Consider the following 22,020-nt stretch of genomic DNA (forward strand, 5'->3'; position numbering starts at 1 on the left):
TTTTTGTTTAATAAAAATCCATGTTATGAGCTTCTTTCGGACAAATTCCGTTCAGGTGATACTTTGACGTTTTGGAAGCGCTCGTTGGAAATCACTCAATGTGTACAGTATGCATACCACCTGTTTTGAGATAATAATGCAGGGGCCGGGAGGCAGGATATTATGTTATTGAAAGGGAGCGCTTCCAAACTCTCCAACACGACATCAAGTAGCTCATAACACGTCTGCAGTGGTGGCAATAAAGGTCTGCGAGTTTAATAATTAATACAATCAGTTTGGACTTTTCAGTTTGGATAATATAACGGGGCTTGTCAATGTAAATGATGCTGTAAACCAGGCTGTACACCAGGTGGCGGTGTTTAACCAATATTTATTATATGATTAGGTGGACTGGGCACTGCAGGCCGGATAGTTGAGAGTTTTTTAGGCTGGTTTGTCAAATGTACTGATTATTTGGCCTTGTTTCCTAATGCTGTTTAAATAAGTGTTTCACATTTTCATGTCATGGACCCCCCCCAATTTATTTTAAATTTGTATTTGTATTATGTCGTGCCAGCTAGGTACCAGATTTGTTTTGTTAAATTATTTAAAAAAATATTCAAAATATTTCCCTTTTCCCAGATTTTGTATATTGACCTGTAGCCTACTTTCCTTGAACTATTCTAACTGTAGAAACTGTACCCATTCTGCAAAACTGTTATTTTGCAATCAATAAATAAATCAATCAACAAACCAAGCAACGCACTACGGAGGTCGTAACTGGGTCCCCCCTTTTCCCCTCACTGTAGCCTCTATTTTATTTTCCCTCATTTTATGATGAAAGTGTATTCCTATGTCTCTATAAATGTTCTGATGAATTGAAAATTATGGACCCTATTGTAAACAAGTGTAATTCTTCATGGTGTCGTCCACTCAAAGTTAACAGTTTTTGTATTGAGTTGTGCTTGAAATGTACCTATTCTGCTTACTGTGTTAATGAATTAAATAAATACTTAAATCAATCAAAACTGGGACGCTCCAATGTGACGCAGCCAGAGAGTCATCCGGCGCTGTAGGGGTCGCTGTTTCCCCTCTTTTCATTCACGTCGTCCTCCACCTCCGCCTGCTGCTTCTTCTGACGTCACTGCCTGTTTGATTTCAAGCCGTGACGTGGATCTCCATTCAGTCAGTCAGTCAGTCAGTCAGTGAGCAGCACTGACTACAACAAAACGCTATTGCGTGTAAAACTCCGATCAAACTATTATTCAACACCAGATCAGTCACCAATAAGAGGTCTGTAAGCTCTTCTTCCTCTCGTCCTCATTAGATCTCCAAGTGTCTGCTGGGAGAGAGGTGAGTAACATCTAAAACCATGATGTGAGAATGTGAACGTTACTTTTTCTGCTGCATTACATTGTCATTTCTGGTCCATCCCGTGGGATAATTATGATTATGATAAGTGGTACAGTGTTGATGTTAACTGTCATACATGTAGCAATCATGTTGTTTATTTTAACCTCCTCTGATGTAAGCGTTTAGAATGTTATCTATGTGACATGGCGTTCTGGTGTGTCTCTACACACACAGTCACACACACACGCACACACACACACAGCACTGATTTATTCCCCAAAGTGTGGTCCGGGGACCCCCAGCCAGGGGTCCTTGAGGGAGACTTCCAGGGGGTCCCCCCAGCTAAATGATATTTGGAACTAAATGTACCCTAAGATGGGTCTGCAACTCTGAGAGTGTACCAATGGAACCAAATGGACCCTAACGGGTCTGTAACTCTGAGAGTGTACCAATGGAACCAAATGGACCCTAACGGGTCTGTAACTCTGAGAGTGTACTAATGTAACCAAATGGATCCTAATGGGTCCAAATGACAGACCACACCACATCAAATCAAATCAAATCATGACTATAGAGCGCAGCAGTCCCGCCCCCTTTCAGAAAAGCGAGTGGCCCAGGAAATGAAACCCCAATGCATTTTTCCATCGGCACTTCGAATATAATTTATTTATAGACGGTTACGCCGCGGACAAAGCCAATTCGGATCATGACAAATCATGACAATGAACACAATGTTTTGGGACGATCAAATAATTTATAAGACGAAAAACAAAACAAATAGTGTTGTGTCTCCTGACTTTATTTTCTTCTTTCTAATGCTTTGATCGTCCCAAAACATTGTGTTCATTGTCATGATTTGTCACGATCCGAGTTGGCTTTTTCCGCGGCGTAACAGTCTTTAAATAAATTATATTCGAAGTGCCGATGGAAAAATGCATGGGGTTTCATTTCCTGGGCCACTCGCTTTTCTGAAAGGGGGCGGGACTGCTGCGCTCTATAGTTACTAGATCAACACAAATCGCTGTTCTTAGATTGAGGGGGTCAAAAAAAGCTTTTCTGCACATTTCTGGGTCCATTTGGTTCCATTTGTACACTCAGAGTTAAATTAACATTGATTTTACAATAAAAAATTGGGGTCCCAGAGATAGAAATGCAATAAAAATGGTTTAGAATCACTGCTATAGAGCTGTACAGATCTTCTCCTATGGGGGACCCTGGCATATATATATATATTTTTAAATGGGGGTCTGCGGGATAATTATAGGGTGACCAGATGTCCCTCTTTGTGTGGGACAGTCCCTCATTTCCAGGACTTTTCACTGCACGATTCTTGCTCAAATGTCAATCTTGATTTATTTTTTTTCCTCCACAAGAATTGAGATCACGATTCTCATTTTGTCCATGAAAGTATGTATTGTCTGTCTCAAGCCCATCACACACCGTCTGCGACCGTCTGCGGCGCGACGCATTGCCGCGCGGCGCCACCTGGAAAATAGAACTGTGTTCTATCGGCGCGCCAGGCGACGCGGCGCGGCGCGGCGGACGGAGCCGGTGTGTGGTGGGCTTTAGCCGCAATTTGCAACTCTAGATTTTCTTTAAATAATGGGATGAATCTAGAGTTGCAATAATAACCTCCATTGACTCCCCGCTCATCCAATTTGCGTTTGCGATCCGCTTAGAATTAAACGACGTTAAACTCACCAACATTGCAGCTGTACAGTCCAAGCTTGAATTATCCTCTTTCAATCTGCTTGAAAGAGCTTTTGTTTCATAAAAATCGACCGTAGACATGTTATGAGCTACTTTATGTCAAGAAGTGTTGGAGTTGGATTCATCCCATTATACAAAATAATCTAAAGTTGCAAATTGTGGCTGCATGCAGTGCACTATTCTGGTTCAAAGTTAGACATGAGATTGTGTGTCTGCAAAGTGATCTAGATGTCGATCTTTTCTTCTGATTAAGTGTGCCGCACTAGTTCACTATGTTAGTGTGTAGATTGAGGTCCCAGAGATGAGTAACGAAAAACAAAATGAAAATGGGGACAGCCAGGCGGGTGGCATAATACCGTGGTTCCTCCCAAACGTTTTCGCCCGCCACCCAAAAGCGAAATGTGACGTCTCCCCGGGTCCCAAATAATAATAATAATTATAGCTATTGAAAAATAGCAGATCTACAAGCTCACATAGCGCTATGAGCTAGCTTGTGGCTCAAATCTTTATATTCTTTCAGAGCGAACGTTTTTAACTCAAATCTTCGCTTCTGGGGTGGGGTTTCCCCTGGAACAACATATTTTCAGATGTGGGTCGGCGGCCAATTACATATCATTTTTGGGGTCCTTGACATGAAATATTGAGACAGATTTGACTGTATGTTGTTGTTATAGGATGTTGTTGTTATGTATGCTGTTATAGGATGTTTCTAATCATGTGACTGTTGTGTTCCACACACACACAGAGAGAGAGAGAGAGAGAGAGAGACAGACAGGCCGCAGCTCCAGAGAGACGGCTCCAGAGCAGACAGACAGGCCACGGCTGCAGACAGACAGACCGACAGACAGACAGGATGAGTAAAACCAAAGTGCTGAACCTGAAGGACAAGATCAACGGCAACGAGATGGACCTGAGCCTCTGCAACCTCACCGAGGTCCCTGTCAAGGAGCTGGTGAGTCCCTAGCAACCTCACCGAGGTCCCCGTGTGAGATGTGTGGAGTTTGTGTGTTCTCCCCGTGTCCCCTAGGGTAGGTACCCTCAAATGTTCTCCCCGTGTCCCCTAGGGTAGGTACCCTCACATGTTCTCCCCGTGTCCTATAGGGTAGGTACCCTCACATGTTCTCCCCGTGTCCCCTAGGGTAGGTACCCTCACATGTTCTCCCCGTGTCCCCTAGGGTAGGTACCCTCACATGTTCTCCCCGTGTCCCCTAGGGTATAGGTACCCTCACATGTTCTCCACGTGTCCCCTAGGGTAGGCACCCTCACATGTTCTCCCCGTGTCCCCTAGGGTAGGTACCCTCACATGTTCTCCCCGTGTCCCCTAGGGTAGGTACCCTCACATGTTCTCCCCGTGTCCCCTAGGGTAGGTACACTCACATGTTCTCCCCGTGTCCCCTAGGGTAGGTACACTCACATGTTCTCCCCGTGTCCCCTAGGGTAGGTACACTCACATGTTCTCCCCGTGTCCCCTAGGGTAGATACCCTCACAAAAAACATGCAGTAATCCTGGTCTCTAAACTGCCTCCCCCTGGCCAGCCGAACCCTGTGGGCTCAATCCCAGAGTTATAGTGTCGAAGTGTCCTTGAGCAAGACTCTGAACCCCTAATTGCCCCCGATGTGCAGGTTGGTGCCTTGCATGGTTTCCTCTGCCATCGGTGTATGAATGTGTGTGTGAATGGGTGAATGTCACACAATCTATGTAAAGCGCCTTGGAGAAAGGCGCTATATATAAATGCACCGTTTACCATTTACATTATAATGTTCTTATTTTGATCGTAAGACTGACCCGATTATTGAATGTCTAGTCTCCAGGTGTTCTTCAGAATAATTATGTTACTTACTACGACACTGTGGCACATTTATTTGCAATTTATTTGCATTTATTTGCAAGCACCCCCATGACTCTGACGGTGTACACATGGAACCAAATGGACCATTTGCATTTTGCACACATTTTACAGACCTGTTATGGCAGGCATACCATATTCTGAATTACCAAAAAGAGGACACATGCGCGCGTGTGCATGCATGTCGTGGATGTGCATGTGTCGTGCGCGTTTGAATTAAATTAATTTGTCAAAAATGTTTGGCTCCTAAATTTGATCAAATATGCTCTATATTAGTTATGTATTTATTTAAAGCAGTGGCTCTCAAAGGTGTGATCCAGGGACCCTCGTGGTTCCTTGAGGGGCCTGATCTACATCCACACGTGAGCTTGTAAATCGGCTAGTTGAACTATTCAAAAATGTTTTTGTTTTCAAAATAGGGCCTTAAATATCTTCAGGGTATCGTGGACGTCAGCAAGGGCATGCTGTCACACATTCAAAGTAAATTAATCCATTGTGATTATGGATCCACAAAATCCATAATCATTTGTATTGTTGAGCTATTTCTAAATTATTGGCGCAACTTTCGTTCAACTTTGACCCCTCTATCACATGGAACTATTTTTTTGGGCATATAGTGATATGGACACAAAAAAAACGCATTGTCAAACTGGGATTCTAGTGCTGCTTGAGACGTAAAAAATCTTCTCTTGTGGGGGTCCCTGGCATATCTTTTCAAACGGGGGTCCGCGGACTAATGAGCGTCAGAACCCACTGGCTTAGTGGACAGAATCATCAACAACAGTTTCTAAAGCATGTATTTCTTTGTGTTTCTCTCCTTCCAGGCTGCGTTCCCCAAAGCAACCGTTCTGGACTTGTCCTGCAACAACATCACCTCCCTTCCTGTGAGTACCGACAACTTCTACCACACAATTAGCAAACGTTAGCACTAGTGTCTGCGTGGCTCAGTCGGCAGAGCACTACTGTAATTTCCGGACTATAAGGCGCACCTGAATATAAGACGCACCAGCCAAATTTAGGGAAAATCCCAAATATGTACGTATACAAGCCGCACCGGACTATAAGCCGCAGGTGTTTTAATGTTTAATTACCATTATGTAAAGGTTTCTGCACGGTCGCCCCTTTTCCATCTCGGCCCACTATTATACTGATTTATATAAAAAGTATTTTCATATTAATTTATCATTGTTAAGTTCACTCTGCATATCCACGGGCATAATAGCAGGATGATGCCATTACAAAAAATGGGCTAAATCAGGAGAAATGTGTTTAATAAAACGAAATTAACTGCTATAGTGGGGGTCCGCAGGGTTAATGAGTGTCAATCTGGGGGTCCTTGATGTGAAAAGGTTTGAGAACCACTGCTGTAGAGCCGTCCCATTGGTCATAATTAATAACGATCATAACGTCTGGTTCTGTTTTTCTCTCTCTGTGCAGCCAGAGTTCTGCAACCTCACCCACCTGATCAAAGTGGACCTGAGCAAGAACCAGCTGGCCTGTCTGCCAGATGACCTGGGGAACCTGGTCCACCTGCAACACCTGGACCTGTACAACAACAAGCTGAGTGTCCTACCGGTCAGCTTCTCCCAGCTGAGGGTGAGACGCACACACGCACGCACGCACGCACGCACGCACACGCGCACACACACACACACACACACACACACACACATGCAATTATCATGTATTTATGTCCACATATGAGATACAATGAAAGGTACTATGTTTACCCAGGGTAACTGGACTAAGGAAAGGAAAGGTACTATGTTTACCCAGGGTAACTGGACTAAGGAAAGGAAAGGTACTATGTTTACCTGCAGGGTAACTGGTCTAAGGAAAGGAAAGGTACTATGTTTACCTGCAGGGTAACTGGTCTAAGGAAAGGAAAGGTACTATGTTTACCCAGGGTAACTGGACTAAGGAAAGGAAAGGTACTATGTTTACCCAGGGTAACTGGACTAAGGAAAGGAAAGGTACCATGTTTACCCAGGGTAACTGGACTAAGGAAAGGAAAGGTACCATGTTTACCCAGGGTAACTGGACTAAGGAAAGGAAAGGTACTATGTTTACCCAGGGTAACTGGACTAAGGAAAGGAAAGGTACCATGTTTACCCAGGGTAACTGGACTAAGCTCAAGAACTTGTTTACAGCCAGGCCCTGCTCATAGAACATTTCATGGTAGAGGTTCAATGCCTTGTCCATAAAGGGCACTTCAGCGGTGGTAATTTTAACGTGCCGCCGGTCCGGGGATACGAACTATAGCGACCTTCCGATATCAAGACCGCTCCGCAAAAACCGTTCGGCCACCGCTGCCCCTTGACACAAATATTACAGTCGGCAAATCTTGGACGAAGATGAAGATCACAACAACAACAACACGCTTCAGGGGTAACATAACAAGTCACATCGTCTTCGCCGTATCTGGCGGCTACCGATCTGCATGAGTGGATCAGTGAGTGGCTGATGATGGCAGTATAGGACAGGGGTAGGCAACCTTTAATATCAGAAGAGCCATTTTTGGCCCAAGAACGTATTGCAATTCTATCTGGAGCCGCAAAATATGTTTGCTTTAATTAAGCAAACTTTCATTATTTGTGATTTTTCTGGTCTTTTAATATTACATTTTATTGTTTTCTAATTTCTCAAAGCATGTCAAGTATACTGTGTACCAGTAAGCCAGCAGCATTGGTGGTGAAAACAAACATAGATGTATCATGAATACATTCTTCTATTCTTCAATTTTCCTCCATTAAATATGATTCTTATTTGTATCTGGTGTATATAGGCAACATTGTTTTGCAATATCAAAATGAATGAATAACTTTATGCCTACTACAAATTCAATAATAAATGATGATTAAATGTATATACCCCTGGTATAGGAGGTAGTAGAAGAAGAGACTGCACAGAATTCCGCAAGCTGTTTTAGTTTAGCTGCTTTCTTTAGCATCCCAAAGTTGTTGGAAGCCTCTTCCAACCAATTTACTGTACATACTGTACTGTACTGTATGTGTACTGTACGTCTGTCCTAGACGAGACCAAAGATAACCACCAGTAGATTGCACCTGTAACCTGTAGCTCTGTGATGACGGTATGGATGGAGGAGTGGCTGGCATTTAATGACGTTGGTCATAAAGGCTTCCTCTAAGCTAGAGTCAGAGGTGTGTGTGTGTGTGTGTGTGTGTGTGTGTGTGTGTGTGTGTGTGTGTGTGTGCGCACACACACACACACACACACACACAGCGGGCAATATCAGGCATAACTTCAATCCTCAACCCGCTCCCTCTGCTTATCAAACACCAACCTCCTCAAACCAGATGAATCTGCCATTGGCGGAATGGTTTTATTTGACAGTTTTGCCACACTGTGATAATGGTCTGGCTAATGGCTAGTCAAGGACAGCCTTTCTAGGTGTCATTACTCAAATATTATTCTCGTGTGTGTGTGTGTGTGTGTGTGTGTGTGTGTGTGTGTGTGTGTGTGTGCGCTCACAGAGCTTGAAGTGGCTGGACCTAAAGGACAACCCCCTGGAGGCGGAGCTGGAGAAGGTTGCAGGAGACTGTCTGGACGAGAAGCAATGCAGACAGTGTTCTGTCAAGGTAACAGAGACTTCACATTGTTTAGACTGACGCTAGGTTCTCTGTTTGGTTTTAACTATGAATCCCAGTTTATTGAGGCACTATACACTTTCTCTCTGCATTGGATGTACAGTAGATTATTACCTTGCTTACTGTACAGTACAGTATGTCGCTCTGGATGAGAGCGCTGTCTGCTAAATGCCTACATTATGAATCGTGTGTTATGTATTATGTATTATGTTGGATGTTCTGCCTCCAAAACATGTTCTACATGTTGTCAGGTGTTCTCTGGGTTCCTCCAGGCATTAGATCGTTCAGTCAGATCTTGTCTCTTTCATATACGTCTGTTGTTCAAACTGTGATGTTGTTCTGTAGGCCTGGTTTAACAGTATCTACAGTCTATAACTGTGATGTTGTTCTGTAGGCCTGGTTTAACAGTATCTACAGTCTATAACTGTGATGTTGTTCTGTAGGCCTGGTTTAACAGTATCTACAGTCTATAACTGTGATGTTGTTCTGTAGGCCTGGTTTAACAGCATCTACAGTCTATAACTGTGATGTTGTTCTGTAGGCCTGGTTTAACAGTATCTACAGTCTATAACTGTGATGTTGTTCTGTAGGCCTGGTTTAACAGTATCTACAGTCTATAACTGTGATGTTGTTCTGTAGGCCTGGTTTAACAGTATCTACAGTCTATAACTGTGATGTTGTTCTGTAGGCCTGGTTTAACAGTATCTACAGTCTATAACTGTGATGTTGTTCTGTAGGCCTGGTTTAACAGTATCTACAGTCTATAACTGTGATGTTGTTCTGTAGGCCTGGTTTAACAGCATCTACAGTCTATAACTGTGATGTTGTTCTGTAGGCCTGGTTTAACAGCATCTACAGTCTATAACTTTGATGTTGTTCTGTAGGCCTGGTTTAACAGTATCTACAGTCTATAACTGTGATGTTGTTCTGTAGGCCTGGTTTAACAGCATCTACAGTCTATAACTGTGATGTTGTTCTGTAGGCCTGGTTTAACAGCCTAGTCTATAAGAACAAACTTTAGAGCCAAATCAAGAACTGCGCTAAGATTGTTGTTAGGCCTGTTGAGGTCGTGTTACATTCCTTTAAAGAAGGCCAGACCAAGAGCATGCTTAGACTGGCCAAGAGCATCTCCTCCGACCCCTGAGGGTGGAGGAGGCCCGTTTCAATTGAAACTGGTGAAACATAGCCAAGGCCCCCTATGGTCTCCGTACTGTAATAACTGTATTCATGTGGGGTGTTGTTCTCTGTTCTGTCTCCAGGTCCTGCAGCATATGAAGGGCCTTCAGGAGGAGGTGGACGTGGCCAAGGAGAAACGTCTCCTGAAGGAGAAAGGTGAGCTCCTCTTCTCCTCCCAGCTGGTACCTGTGAAGCCATTAAAGGGGTTCATAGTACCACTTTCAACTTTGTACTCATGTCACATGCAGTTTATATACACAAACAAATCTTCATGTAAGGCAAAGACATATATTATAGACAATGAGACAAACATGAATTAAAAACGGATACATATTGAGGTAGGGAGGTTCAGAAGCAGGTTGTTAAATTGACCATAGGATATTTGGGGTATTAATTTTCAATGTTTGCTGTAAAGTGTTCCATGTGGTTGGGGGCGGGGCATCGAAGCAAAACTCTGACTTTCCTAGTTCGGATTGTATGGATGGGACCTCTAGTTTAAGCCATTCACTTATATATAAATAAAAACGTGTATTTTCTCCCCATAACACAGAGCAGGAGAAGAAGCGCGAGGCCAAGCAGCGTGAGCGCGACGCCAGGGAGCGGGAGGCGCGGAAGAAGGACAAGGCGGAGGAGAAGGAGAGGAGGAGGCAGGAGTACAACGCTCAGCTGGCCCAGCAGGTGGCGCAGGAGACGCAGAGGAAGAAGAGGGAGGAGAAGAAGAAGAACCGGAACGGCCAGGCGGCAGGTCAGCACATTTCTATTTTAGTTTTAGTCATAGTCTCCTGAATAGTTTTCACTTAGTTTTAGTCACCTGGAATGGAATTAATGTTTAGTCTAGTTTTAGTCGACTAAATGTCATAAGATTTTAGTCGTCTAAATCTACAGGTGATTTAGTCGACTGAAATGTGTTTTGGCGGGCCTTGATGCCGTCGTAATGGCAGATTTTATACTTGCTGAAAATAGCCGATCTACAAGCTCACAGCTGCGACGCGTTGTGAGCTTGTAGATCGGCTATTTTCAGCATGCAACCAAGTGTAAAATGACTTATACTGGATCTCTTCTCCACTAGTCCCTCCCTGACATTTAGTTCTACTGGATCTCTTCTCCACTAGTCCCTCCCTGACATTTAGTTCTACTGGATCTCTTGTCCACTAGTCCCTCCCTGACATTTAGTTCTACTGGATCTCTTCTCCACTAGTCCCTCCCTGACATTTAGTTCTACTGGATCTCTTGTCCACTAGTCCCTCCCTGACATTTAGTTCTACTGGATCTCTTGTCCACTAGTCCCTCCCTGACATTTAGTTCTACTGGATCTCTTCTCCACTAGTCCCTCCCTGACATTTAGTTCTACTGGATCTCTTCTCCACTAGTCCCTCCCTGACATTTAGTTCTACTGGATCTCTTCTCCACTAGTCCCTCCCTGACATTTAGTTCTACTGGATCTCTTCTCCACTAGTCCCTCCCTGACATTTAGTTCTACTGGATCTCTTCTCCACTAGTCCCTCCCTGACATTTAGTTCTACTGGATCTCTTGTCCACTAGTCCCTCCCTAACATTTAGTTCTACTGGATCTCTTCTCCACTAGTCCCTCCCTGACATTTAGTTCTACTGGATCTCTTCTCCACTGGTCCCTCCCTGACATTTAGTTCTACTGGATCTCTTCTCCACTAGTCCCTCCCTGACATTTAGTTCTACTGGATCTCTTCTCCACTAGTCCCTCCCTGACATTTAGTTCTACTGGATCTCTTCTCCACTAGTCCCTCCCTGACATTTAGTTCTACTGGATCTCTTCTCCACTATAGTCCCTCCCTGACATTTAGTTCTACTGGATCTCTTCTCCACTAGTCCCTCCCTGACATTTAGTTCTACTGGATCTCTTCTCCACTAGTCCCTCCCTGACATTTAGTTCTACTGGATCTCTTCTCCACTAGTCCCTCCCTGACATTTAGTTCTACTGGATCTCTTCTCCACTAGTCCCTCCCTGACATTTAGTTCTACTGGATCTCTTGTCCACTAGTCCCTCCCTAACATTTAGTTCTACTGGATCTCTTCTCCACTAGTCCCTCCCTGACATTTAGTTCTACTGGATCTCTTCTCCACTAGTCCCTCCCTGACATTTAGTTCTACTGGATCTCTTCTCCACTGGTCCCTCCCTGACATTTAGTTCTACTGGATCTCTTCTCCACTAGTCCCTCCCTGACATTTAGTTCTACTGGATCTCTTCTCCACTAGTCCCTCCCTGACATTTAGTTCTACTGGATCTCTTCTCCACTAGTCCCTCCCTGACATTTAGTTCTACTGGATCTCTTGTCCACTAGTCCCTCCCTGACATTTAGTTCTACTGGATCTCTTGTCCACTAGTCCCTCCCTGACATTTAGTTCTACTGGATCTCTTCTCCACTAGTCCCTCCCTAACATTTAGTTCTACTGGATCTCTTCTCCACTAGTCCCTCCCTGACATTTAGTTCTACTGGATCTCTTCTCCACTAGTCCCTCCCTGACATTTAGTTCTACTGGATCTCTTCTCCACTATAGTCCCTCCCTGACATTTAGTTCTACTGGATCTCTTCTCCACTAGTCCCTCCCTGACATTTAGTTCTACTGGATCTCTTCTCCACTAGTCCCTCCCTGACATTTAGTTCTACTGGATCTCTTCTCCACTAGTCCCTCCCTGACATTTAGTTCTACTGGATCTCTTGTCCACTAGTCCCTCCCTGACATTTAGTTCTACTGGATCTCTTGTCCACTAGTCCCTCCCTGACATTTAGTTCTACTGGATCTCTTCTCCACTAGTCCCTCCCTGACATTTAGTTCTACTGGATCTCTTGTCCACTAGTCCCTCCCTGACATTTAGTTCTACTGGATCTCTTCTCCACTAGTCCCTCCCTGACATTTAGTTCTACTGGATCTCTTCTCCACTAGTCCCTCCCTGACATTTAGTTCTACTGGATCTCTTCTCCACTAGTCCCTCCCTGACATTTAGTTCTACTGGATCTCTTCTCCACTAGTCCCTCCCTGACATTTAGTTCTACTGGATCTCTTCTCCACTAGTCCCTCCCTGACATTTTAGTCTAGTTTTTATTTGTTGACGGAATTGTCAAAATGTGACCAGATTTGACTGAGGGGCTGTCATCGTGCAGCCTCCAGCTTTTCACCAGAGGAGAAAAACTGATTTTGTTTAAAAAAAAATTAATCCAAAATGAGTTAATAGCACAGGCAGACTCTTCACGTATTAGAGCATGTCTGAAATAAATGTCAGAGCTGAATGTAAATATGAAATAAATGCATAAACGTGTAGCTAGGTGTAATGTTAGAGTCCACAGAAGACATGTAAATATGAAATAATTGCTTAAACATGTAGCTATAGGTGTAATGTTAGAGACCACAGAAGACATGTAAATATGAAATAAATGCTTAAACATGTAGTTAGGTGTAATGTTAGAGACCACAGAAGACATGTAAATATGAAATAAATGCTTAAACATATAGCTATAGGTGTAATGTCAGAGACCACAGAAGACATGTAAATATTAAATAAATGCATAAACATGTAGCTATAGGTGTAATGTTAGAGACCACAGAAGACATGTAAATATGAAATAAATGCTTAAACATGTAGCTAGGTGTAATGTTAGAGTCCACAGAAGACATGTAAATATGAAATAAATGCATAAACATGTAGCTATAGGTGTAAATGTTAGAGTCCACAGAAGTGAACCTTTTCAAGCCTGTTTTCTCAACTCACTGTTTCTCTGCAAGACATTAATTACTCTATAAGCCATATCTCCAAACCTGGTGGATCGAACTGAACAACCAATATGTCAATTTTAAGCTATGATTCCCTGCTTTCACATGACATGAAAGAAATCACACCCGTGTGAAGTGAGGGGCGCTCTTATCATCTTACAACGTCAATTACAACATGTTAATGGTGGTTTTTAGTCCTCAAACAAACATTACATTTCTCTTTATTGTCTGGTGTTTTCTTAAACAAGCATTGTTGAAAGACAAACAAACATTAAAGCTGTATATAGGAGGGGCTAGCGCCCCTCAAAAATCCAATGGGAGCCCCTCGGTCAAATCTGGTCACATATATGTGACCGGGGACAGTAGTTTGATATACAAAAGGGTCATGGTCATTTTTCAGTTCTTTACATATTATGAAACTGCACACTGTAACCTTCCATATGACGTATTGCTCATTGAAATGGGGGGGGGGGGGGGGGGGGAATGAAGAAGATATGACCATCTGAAACTTGTTGAACCAGAAATCCCAAATTAGAGCATTTCCCCCTTCAAAGCAATTGGAACGACTTAATGACACTAAAACGACTTTCTGGTGGAATAAAAACATTCTTTAACATTTTTTTTTTCTTATTATATTTTTCATCCCACGATTTTGTAACCCATTTTTCACCCCTGTGTCAATCATCTAATGTGATCCTGGGCTCTACACACCCTCCACCAACCTAGTCCCCATATATGGGGGACAAGGAGAGAGCAACGGACTTGAACTCATGCTTCCTTCATGCCTGAGTGTCCAAGTTGCTCCTTTACACCTGACAGGGGGGAGTTTCCCTGGTTGGACGTAGCGCGTGGAAGGAACACGTTATTCCAACCAGTTCCTTTCCCCTCCATCAGGCGCCCCGGCTGGCCAGGGGGAGGCAGTTTAGAGACCAGGATTACTGCATGTTTTTGTGAGGGTACCTACCCTAGGGGACACGGGGAGAACATTTGAGGGTACCTACCCTATAGGGGACACAGGGAGAACATGTGAGGGTACCTACCCTATAGGGGACACGGGGAGAGCATGTGAGGGTACCTACCCTAGGGGACAGGGGGAGAACATGTGAGGGTACCTACCCTAGGGGACACGGGGAGAACATGTGAGGGTACCTACCCTAGGGGACAGGGGGAGAACATGTGAGGGTACCTACCCTAGGGGACAGGGGGAGAACATGTGAGGGTACCTACCCTAGGGGACACGGGGAGAACATTTGAGGGTACCTACCAACGAAGTTTCATTATAGCCGACTTGTGGTTGAAAATACTGGCACTGGTCACATATTTAGTCATCGTAGTTCATAGTTTTCATTTGTAGTTTTTTTTTGTCAGTGAAACAAGGCAGTCGACGGAGCATGTTTCTTCATATACCAACCTCTTCCCCCCCCCCACCAGACAAAAAGGCGGGAGGCGCTGCGGGAGGCGCGGCCCCCAACAAACCCGGCACCACCAGAGGGCGCTGCCGCTCCCTCGTGGGCCTGCTGCTGAAGCTCCTCCTCCTGCCGCTGCTGGGCCTGGCGGGTGCCGTGGCGCTCTGCCGGCTGACGGAGCTGCGGACGGAGGGCGCGTGCGTGGCGCTGAGCGAGGCCTCGGACGCCGCCGCGCTGGCGCTCGGAGCGGCCGCGGCCGGCGCAGCGGCCACGCTGGCCGCGGCCGCGGACGGCACGCTCCGCTGGTGCCGCGAGCAGGAGGTGGTCGTCCGGCGGCTGGCGGAGCAGCTGTCGTCCCGCGCCAAGGAGCTGATGGAGAGCGCCGTGCGGGCGACCACGACGGCGGCTACGACGACGACAACGACGACGACGTCCAAGAACTAAAAAGAAAATACTTTTACGGTAGTCGGGGGGCGGGGGGGGGGGGGGGGGGGCGGAGTCTGGAAAAAGATGTCTCCAATCTGGGAACGAATTCTTTACCGATGCCGTTTCTTCACCGATGTGTTCGTAAAGGTGTCTGGTGACACAAACGCTAATGTCCAAGTTAAATTAACGTTATTATTACAATATAAATTGGGGGTCCCAGAGATAGAAGTCCCATTAAATTGAGGTCTGTCCATCCGTAGCCTAAGGCATGTCAAACTGGGGGTCCTTGAAATTATTTTATTGGGGGTCTTTGGCATATCTTTTCAAATAGCAGGCAAATAAATGAGTGTTCATTTGGGGGTCCTTGACATGACACTGTCCTACTGTAGGTTAATCTGAATATTAGTCTTTTGTGCGACGTTGTTAGCAAACACCTTTTACAAACACATGGGTGAAGACTTTTATTGGTAAGGAGTTTTTTTTTTTCACTTCTCAGATTGCTGCTTAACCTCATCGGCGGGGGGTGTGTGTGTGGGGGAGGGAGAGTGGTCGACCACCACCAGCCAGGAGGGTGGGGGGTGTCTTAACGGGGGGGGGGGGTGGTCTCTGTTAAAAGGCCGATCTATGCTTTGTAACGTGAAGTTGTCGACTGGATGATGTGTCGCTCAACAACAGAACTAAGTGTTCTCCCACCGTCCTAAAAACATTTAGAATTTAGAAAGAAAGAAAGGGGGGGGAGGGGCGAACTGTTTTTTTTTTTTCTTTTTTTTGCAATCCCCCCCCTCTCCCCCTCCCCCCCGATATGTAGTTTTGGCTATTTATTTAAACATGTCCCAAAACGTGCCTCAGTGAAGATCTCCTCTCCTCTCTGAAGCGCTTCAGGAGAGACGAGACGACCCACATTTTCATAGAGTGGAGCGGTGAGTCGACTGGCCTGTTTTATCTTTTATTTGTTTCGCTGCGTTTGTCTCTCCTTTTGGACTCCTCCTGAGGAAGACGAAAAAACGTGGGAAAACGTCGGTCTGCAAAACGCCTGCAAAACAATAACGATCTTTGAATGGACTTCTTTTTAGTGGAAACAAACGACAACATGTGGAACTGGAAAACGCGACTTGTGCCTCTCTAGTGGATGTGTTGTGGGAGGAGAGACGTGTTTTTAGGGGGGTGGGCGATATGGAAACAGTATAAATATCACAATCCTTTTTTTTCCCCAAGTAGTTATCACGATACACGATTAATATCACGATATTGTTTCATGCTGTTTTTATGGTTATTTTTTTTTTCAAGTTACTCATAGGAGAATTCCATGCTAGAAGGCTTTCTTACCTTTTTTTTTATTTGTGGTTGTTACGTCTTCACCAAAGAGGTCCAGGTGTCATTTTGTGCAAAAGTGCATTATTGACTATTTCCCCATTTATTCCCCTAATGTTGGGTTTTTTTGTGCCAATTCGCTTATTCCCATCGAAATAAGTAGTAAAGTTTATTATTAATATGAAGAGAGGACACCCCAATGCCCCATTCAATGCAATTCAATTCATTGAGGGCTTATTAGGGTATAGGGGAAATAGCCAATAATGCGCTTTTGCACAAAATAACACCTGGACCTCTTTGGTGGGGACGTAACAACTACAAATAAAGGTAAGAAAGCCTTCTAGCATGGATATGTTTTTTTTAATATATACAGTATATATATATAATTATATATATATGAATGAGATATCTCTGAAAAGGCATACATTGGTATAGTCTGGACAGTATTTCTCTCCATATCACCCAGCCCTATAGTTTGGAAGTCACCGCATGCCGTTCTGAGCATTGTGCAGGTGAACAAAGAGTAAGTAAAGAAGATAAACCTACTGATGTTTGGCCTCAAGTGTTCTTTCATTGATCCTTCATGTTGACTCCATTAACACGTCGACTGCGTTTATAAGTACATTTTCACTAACCTTTTGAAGAACCGCCGCGCGCCACGATCATCGTTTCCGGTTCATGAAAATCCTCCTTAACCCGTTTTGGTGTTATGGCATCGTGTCGTGCTTTAGCTATTGAACAATTAGCAGACCTACAAGCTCATAGCGCGCCACCGAGTGGCGCGCTACGAGCTTGTAGGTCTGCTATTTTTTCAAAGATCGAAGAGCATACAGTAGAAGACATTTTTAGAATCTGATCTCAGGTCCGAATGGAAAACTGTCGGGATGTAGAAGACATTTTTTTAATCTGATCTCGGGTCAGAATGGAAAACTGTCAGGATGTAGAAGACATTTTTTAGAATCTGATCTCGGGTCGGAATGGAAAACTGTCAGGATGTAGAAGACATTTTTAGAATCTGATCTCAGGTCCGAATGGAAAACTGTCTGGATGTAGAAGACATTTTTAGAATCTGATCTCAGGTCAGAATGGATGTAGAAGACATTTTTAGAATCTGATCTCAGGTCGGAATGGAAAACTGTCAGGATGTAGAAGACATTTTTTTAATCTGATCTCAGGTCAGAATGGAAAACTGTCAGGATGTAGAAGACACTTTTAGAATCTGATCTCAGGGCAGCATACTCCCGTTTACTTCTCAGAAAGAAAGGCTCGTATGTCCTGATCTAGGGAGCCCATCCGGGGTTTAGTTGCGAACGCAATGAGCACTTACTATGAGACCTAGCAGATCATGTCTGTCTGTCTGTCCCGCTTTTGTGCCCATATATGGAGCTGAGTGATCTGTTTGTGAACTGATGCAAGTGTCTGTCCCGCCGTTACGTCACCATGACTCAGCCATAACCATATAAGGAGTCCCCAAAGCAGCTATACGTCCAAAAACCCAAATATGTACGGTACGAGCTGCGTTCGCTTCCCGCGTTTGCGCGTCTTACTTGTCATAGTTTAGCCCATTCTGAACGGGAACCCATTTTGGTGTTAGCGTCAAGTTATGCTTTAGCTATTGAAAAATAGCAGATCTACAAGCTCATAGCGCGCCACCGAGTGGCGCGCTACGAGCTTGTAGGTCTGCTATTTTTGAAAAATGGAAGAACGACTGACATTTTTAGAATCTGATCTCAGGTCAGAATGGGTTCATCAGACCAGTGTGTGTCCAGTGGAAACCTCGTATTAATCTGATCTCAGGTCAGAATGGGTTAGTCATAGTCTTTGGAATGAAACTCCATTTAGTTTTAGTCTCCTGGAATGTTTTAGTGTTTAAATCTACAGTTTATTTAGTCGACTACTAAAATGTATTTTGGCGGGCCTTGATGCCGTCATAATGGCTCATTTTACACAGCGCGACGCTTGCAGATCGGCTATTTTCAGCATGCGTGACTGTAAAAGGACTTCTGGATCTCTTGTCCACTATAGTCCCTTCCTAACATTTTAGTCTAGTCTATCTCTTGACCAAATTGTCAGTATATTTAGTCTTAGTTTAATCATAATAGCTTCGTTTTCATGTGGTTTTAGTCAGTGAAAAAAACATTTTTCGTCTTAGTTTTAGTCGACAAAAACAACACTGCTAATGACAATATATCAACGGTGCCACCGACCCCCCCCCCATTTCAAAATATCTTGTCCCAGGGACTTTGTTTTTTAAGTGTTCTTATCTTCACAGAGAGAATGAAGCTGAACTGCATGTTATCCACTAGAGAGTGCTCAAACACAATGAACTTATAAACATGAACTTATAATTGGATTTCAATGCAATACCAGTCCACGGATATGACTTAAGAATAAGAAGTGATGATTAAAACCAGGAAAAAGACTACACCCACATCTCTGAACAAGATATCTATAGTCTCACAATCTAACAATTAGGTTATCGGTATAATCATGTCATGTGAAAGCAGGGAGTCATACTGTAGCTTCAAATTGACATATTGGTTGTTCAGTTTGACCCACCAGTTTTGGAGATACGGGCTTGAAAGGTTCGCTTCTGTGGACTCTAACATTACACCTATAGCTATGTTGATTTCAGCTCTGAGCCTCTGACACTTAATTCAGACATGCTCTAGTATGTGAAGAGTCTGCTTGTGCTATTTTGGATTTTTTTTATTTTTATTAAAATAAGAAAAAAAGAAAAAAAATCTGAAAATTAATACAACATTGTTCAAGTCTTCTGGATATGGTTATAGATTTCAACGTGAAATCTGGAGAGGCTGTAACGAAGGCTCACTTCCATTCATATTAGCCGGACTGGGAGAGTACCCGTTCGTTGGATATACAGTCTCCATATATGGGGATATCCGACTAGTTTGCGCCCGAGCCGACCTGGTGCTGACATCAGATAGATGTGGTGGAACCATATATGGATAGATCTAACTGTCATCGTGACAAGCCTAGTCGGAGAATATATGACAAGGGTCGGCTTCAGGGAGAAGCCAGAAGTCACCACTACGGCGGGTTCTAACCTAAGTAATCAGCAATAGACCTTTTGAGCTATTTTATAGACAGACAGACAGACAGGGTGATGTTGCGTTGGACCATTTCCAAAACAGGAGGACCAAAGCGAGCCTTTCATGCTGCTGTAGCAGTGAGGAACAAACTGTATTCCTTTGGAGGCTACTCAGCCTCAGCTACTCAGTTGCTTGATGTCCATGTCTTCAACACAATGTCTTTATGCTGGAAGAAGTTACCTCCAGTGAGTCCTGGAAGAGGAGACGGTCACCTTGAGGTTCCATCCAGGCGCTGGGGACACACAGCTGTGCTGATAGAAGATACAGTCTACATCTGGGGAGGCTATCCTTACTGCAATGTGCTTTATGCATTTGATGTGGACGCCCACATGTGGTTGAAACCCAGCAGGGTTTCTGGAGCTGTTCCAGAGGCGAGGAGGTACCACTCAGCCTGTGTGTTGGGGAAGGACATGTTTATCTATGGAGGAGATACCAATTCGACTGGATACACTAATGACATGTACAAGTTGGACACCAGCACAATGGTCTGGTCTTTAATTAACACCAGAGGAACTCCAGCTCCTGTTACACACCGTCACTCTGCTACCATCATTGGGACAAAGATGTTTGTATTTGGGGGCTGGGGGGGTCCGTACCACAGCACCATCAGAGTGTTTGAAACAGAGACCGACCTCTGGATGAGCACACCTTCAGCACAGCTTCTTCCAGAAGGACGCTACGATCATTCATCCTTTACCTACAATGGAGAGCTGTACATATTTGGTGGCTGCAACGACAATCAGACCTTCAATAATCTATGGAAATTAAACCCAGACTCCTTCTCCTGGAAGAAGGTTGAGCCCAAAGGGAAAGGCCCGGGTCCAATGGCTGGTATGTGCTGTTGCATGATGGGAGATCGTATCATCCTCTTTGGAGGTTGCTCCAAACTTGGAGATCTCACACCCATAGATGAGCTGTTCATCTTAGACTTGAGTCCTACTCTTAAGACTTTATGTAAACTAGCAGTTATCCAGTACGGTCTGGATCAGACCGAACTCCCACACGACATCAGGTGGGAACTGGTAGCCATGACGACCAACAGTGTGCAAACTGCCAACAAGGTCACTAAAAGAAGGAAAAACAGAAAACATTGAGTCAACTAAACCAGACCCCATGTGACCAGTCTATGACGTCACTCATGTGCAGTATGACATCACCACTATGACGCCTGTCATCTCCATATTTGGGCAGCTCAAATCAAGGTTGTAATTAATGTCCTACATCTGAATTATGCTCAATAAAATATAGGGTTTAATTTGGACTTGAGCAAAGATTGACCTTAAATAGAGCGCTGAACTATGACGTTCTTTAACCTCCTACCTGGGTTGCTTTTTCTTTTTTCTGCCTGGCATTGTGTGTTCGGCCTGTGACGTCATGTGTGTGGCTAAGTCTATGGACTTTGTATGATGTCATGTGTGTGGCTAAGTCTATGGACTTTGTAAGACGTAAATGCTTCTGTACATCAACGTCAATTGCTAAATCAATGGCAAATGACGTAAGTGGGTGACTTCATCATGCATGATCATCATGATAATAAGCACCTCTCACTTCACACAAGTGTGATTTTCTTTTTTTTTTCTTTTTTTTAACCCCAGTATCATGCTGGTGACCCCTGACCTCTGTAGGACATGTTGGTGACCCCTTGACCTCTGTAGGACATGCTGGTGACCCCTGATCTCTGTAGGACATGTTGGTGACCCCTTGACCTCTGTAGGACATGCTGGTGACCCCTGACCTCTGTAGGACATGTTGGTGACCCCTTGACCTGTAGGACATGCTGGTGACCTCTGACCTCTGTAGGACATGCTGGTGACCCCTTGACCCGTGCCCCTGTGTCCCTGTGCCCCCCCCTGTGTCCCTGTGCCCCCCCCTGTGTCCCCGTGTCCCTGTGTCTCCCCTGTGTCCCTGTGCCCCCCCTGTGTCCCTGTGTGTCCCTGTGTCTCTGTGCCCCTGTGTCATCCCTGTGTCCCTGTGCCCCTGTGTCCCTGTGCCCCTCGTTCCCTGTGTCCCTGTGTCCCTGTGTCTCCCCTGTGCCCCTGTGTCCCTGTGTCTCCCCTGTGTCCCTCCTGTGTCTCTGTGCCCCTGTCTACCTGTGTCCCTGTGTCTCTGTGCCCCTGTGTCCCTGTGTGTCTCTGTGCCCCTGTGTGTCCCTGTCCCCCCCTGTGTCCCTGTGTGTCCCTGTGCCCCTGTGTCCCCGTGTCCCTGTGCCCCCCCTGTGTCCCCGTGTCCCTGTGTCTCCCCTGTGTCCCTGTGCCCCCCCTGTGTCCCTGTGCCCCTGTGTGTCTGTGTGTCCCTGTGTCTCTGTGCCCCCGTGTCCCCCCTGTGTCCCTGTGTCCATGTGTCC

General features: G+C 44.8%; 1 protein-coding gene across 3 annotated transcripts; it reads left to right on the plus strand.

Moving 5' to 3' along the window:
- The first annotated feature begins 1,177 nt into the window (after window positions 1-1,177).
- Window positions 1,178-15,294, plus strand: lrrc59 (leucine rich repeat containing 59). Of its 3 annotated transcripts, none has more exons than XM_080788946.1 (8): window positions 1,178-1,332; window positions 3,788-3,994; window positions 5,714-5,773; window positions 6,327-6,485; window positions 8,384-8,488; window positions 9,757-9,829; window positions 10,224-10,418; window positions 14,852-15,294. In XM_080788946.1, the coding sequence occupies exons 2-8, from the start codon at window positions 3,896-3,898 to the stop codon at window positions 15,268-15,270; spliced, it is 1,110 nt and encodes a 369-aa protein (XP_080645072.1). In that variant the 5' UTR covers window positions 1,178-1,332; window positions 3,788-3,895; the 3' UTR covers window positions 15,271-15,294. The 3 variants fall into 3 exon arrangements, with proteins under 3 accessions (XP_080645072.1, XP_080645073.1, XP_080645074.1); XM_080788947.1 differs by having other exon boundaries at window positions 3,794-3,994; XM_080788948.1 differs by having other exon boundaries at window positions 3,798-3,994.
- Window positions 15,295-22,020: the final 6,726 nt, after the last annotated feature.

The sequence above is a fragment of the Protomyctophum bolini genome, assembly GCF_963924005.1.
Source record: "Protomyctophum bolini genome assembly, chromosome: 18".
Taxonomy (NCBI): domain Eukaryota; kingdom Metazoa; phylum Chordata; class Actinopteri; order Myctophiformes; family Myctophidae; genus Protomyctophum; species Protomyctophum bolini.

What these genes read in the sequence shown, in the direction of transcription:
- lrrc59 (XM_080788946.1), top strand. Translation starts at nt 3,896, where the DNA reads ATGAGTAAAACCAAAGTGCTGAACCTGAAGGACAAGATCAACGGCAAC. An exon ending in GCAGACAGTGTTCTGTCAAG is followed by an intron (nt 8,489 to 9,756) that starts GTAACAGAGACT and finishes TTCTGTCTCCAG; the next exon opens with GTCCTGCAGCATATGAAGGG. An exon ending in ACGTCTCCTGAAGGAGAAAG is followed by an intron (nt 9,830 to 10,223) that starts GTGAGCTCCTCT and finishes CCCATAACACAG; the next exon opens with AGCAGGAGAAGAAGCGCGAG.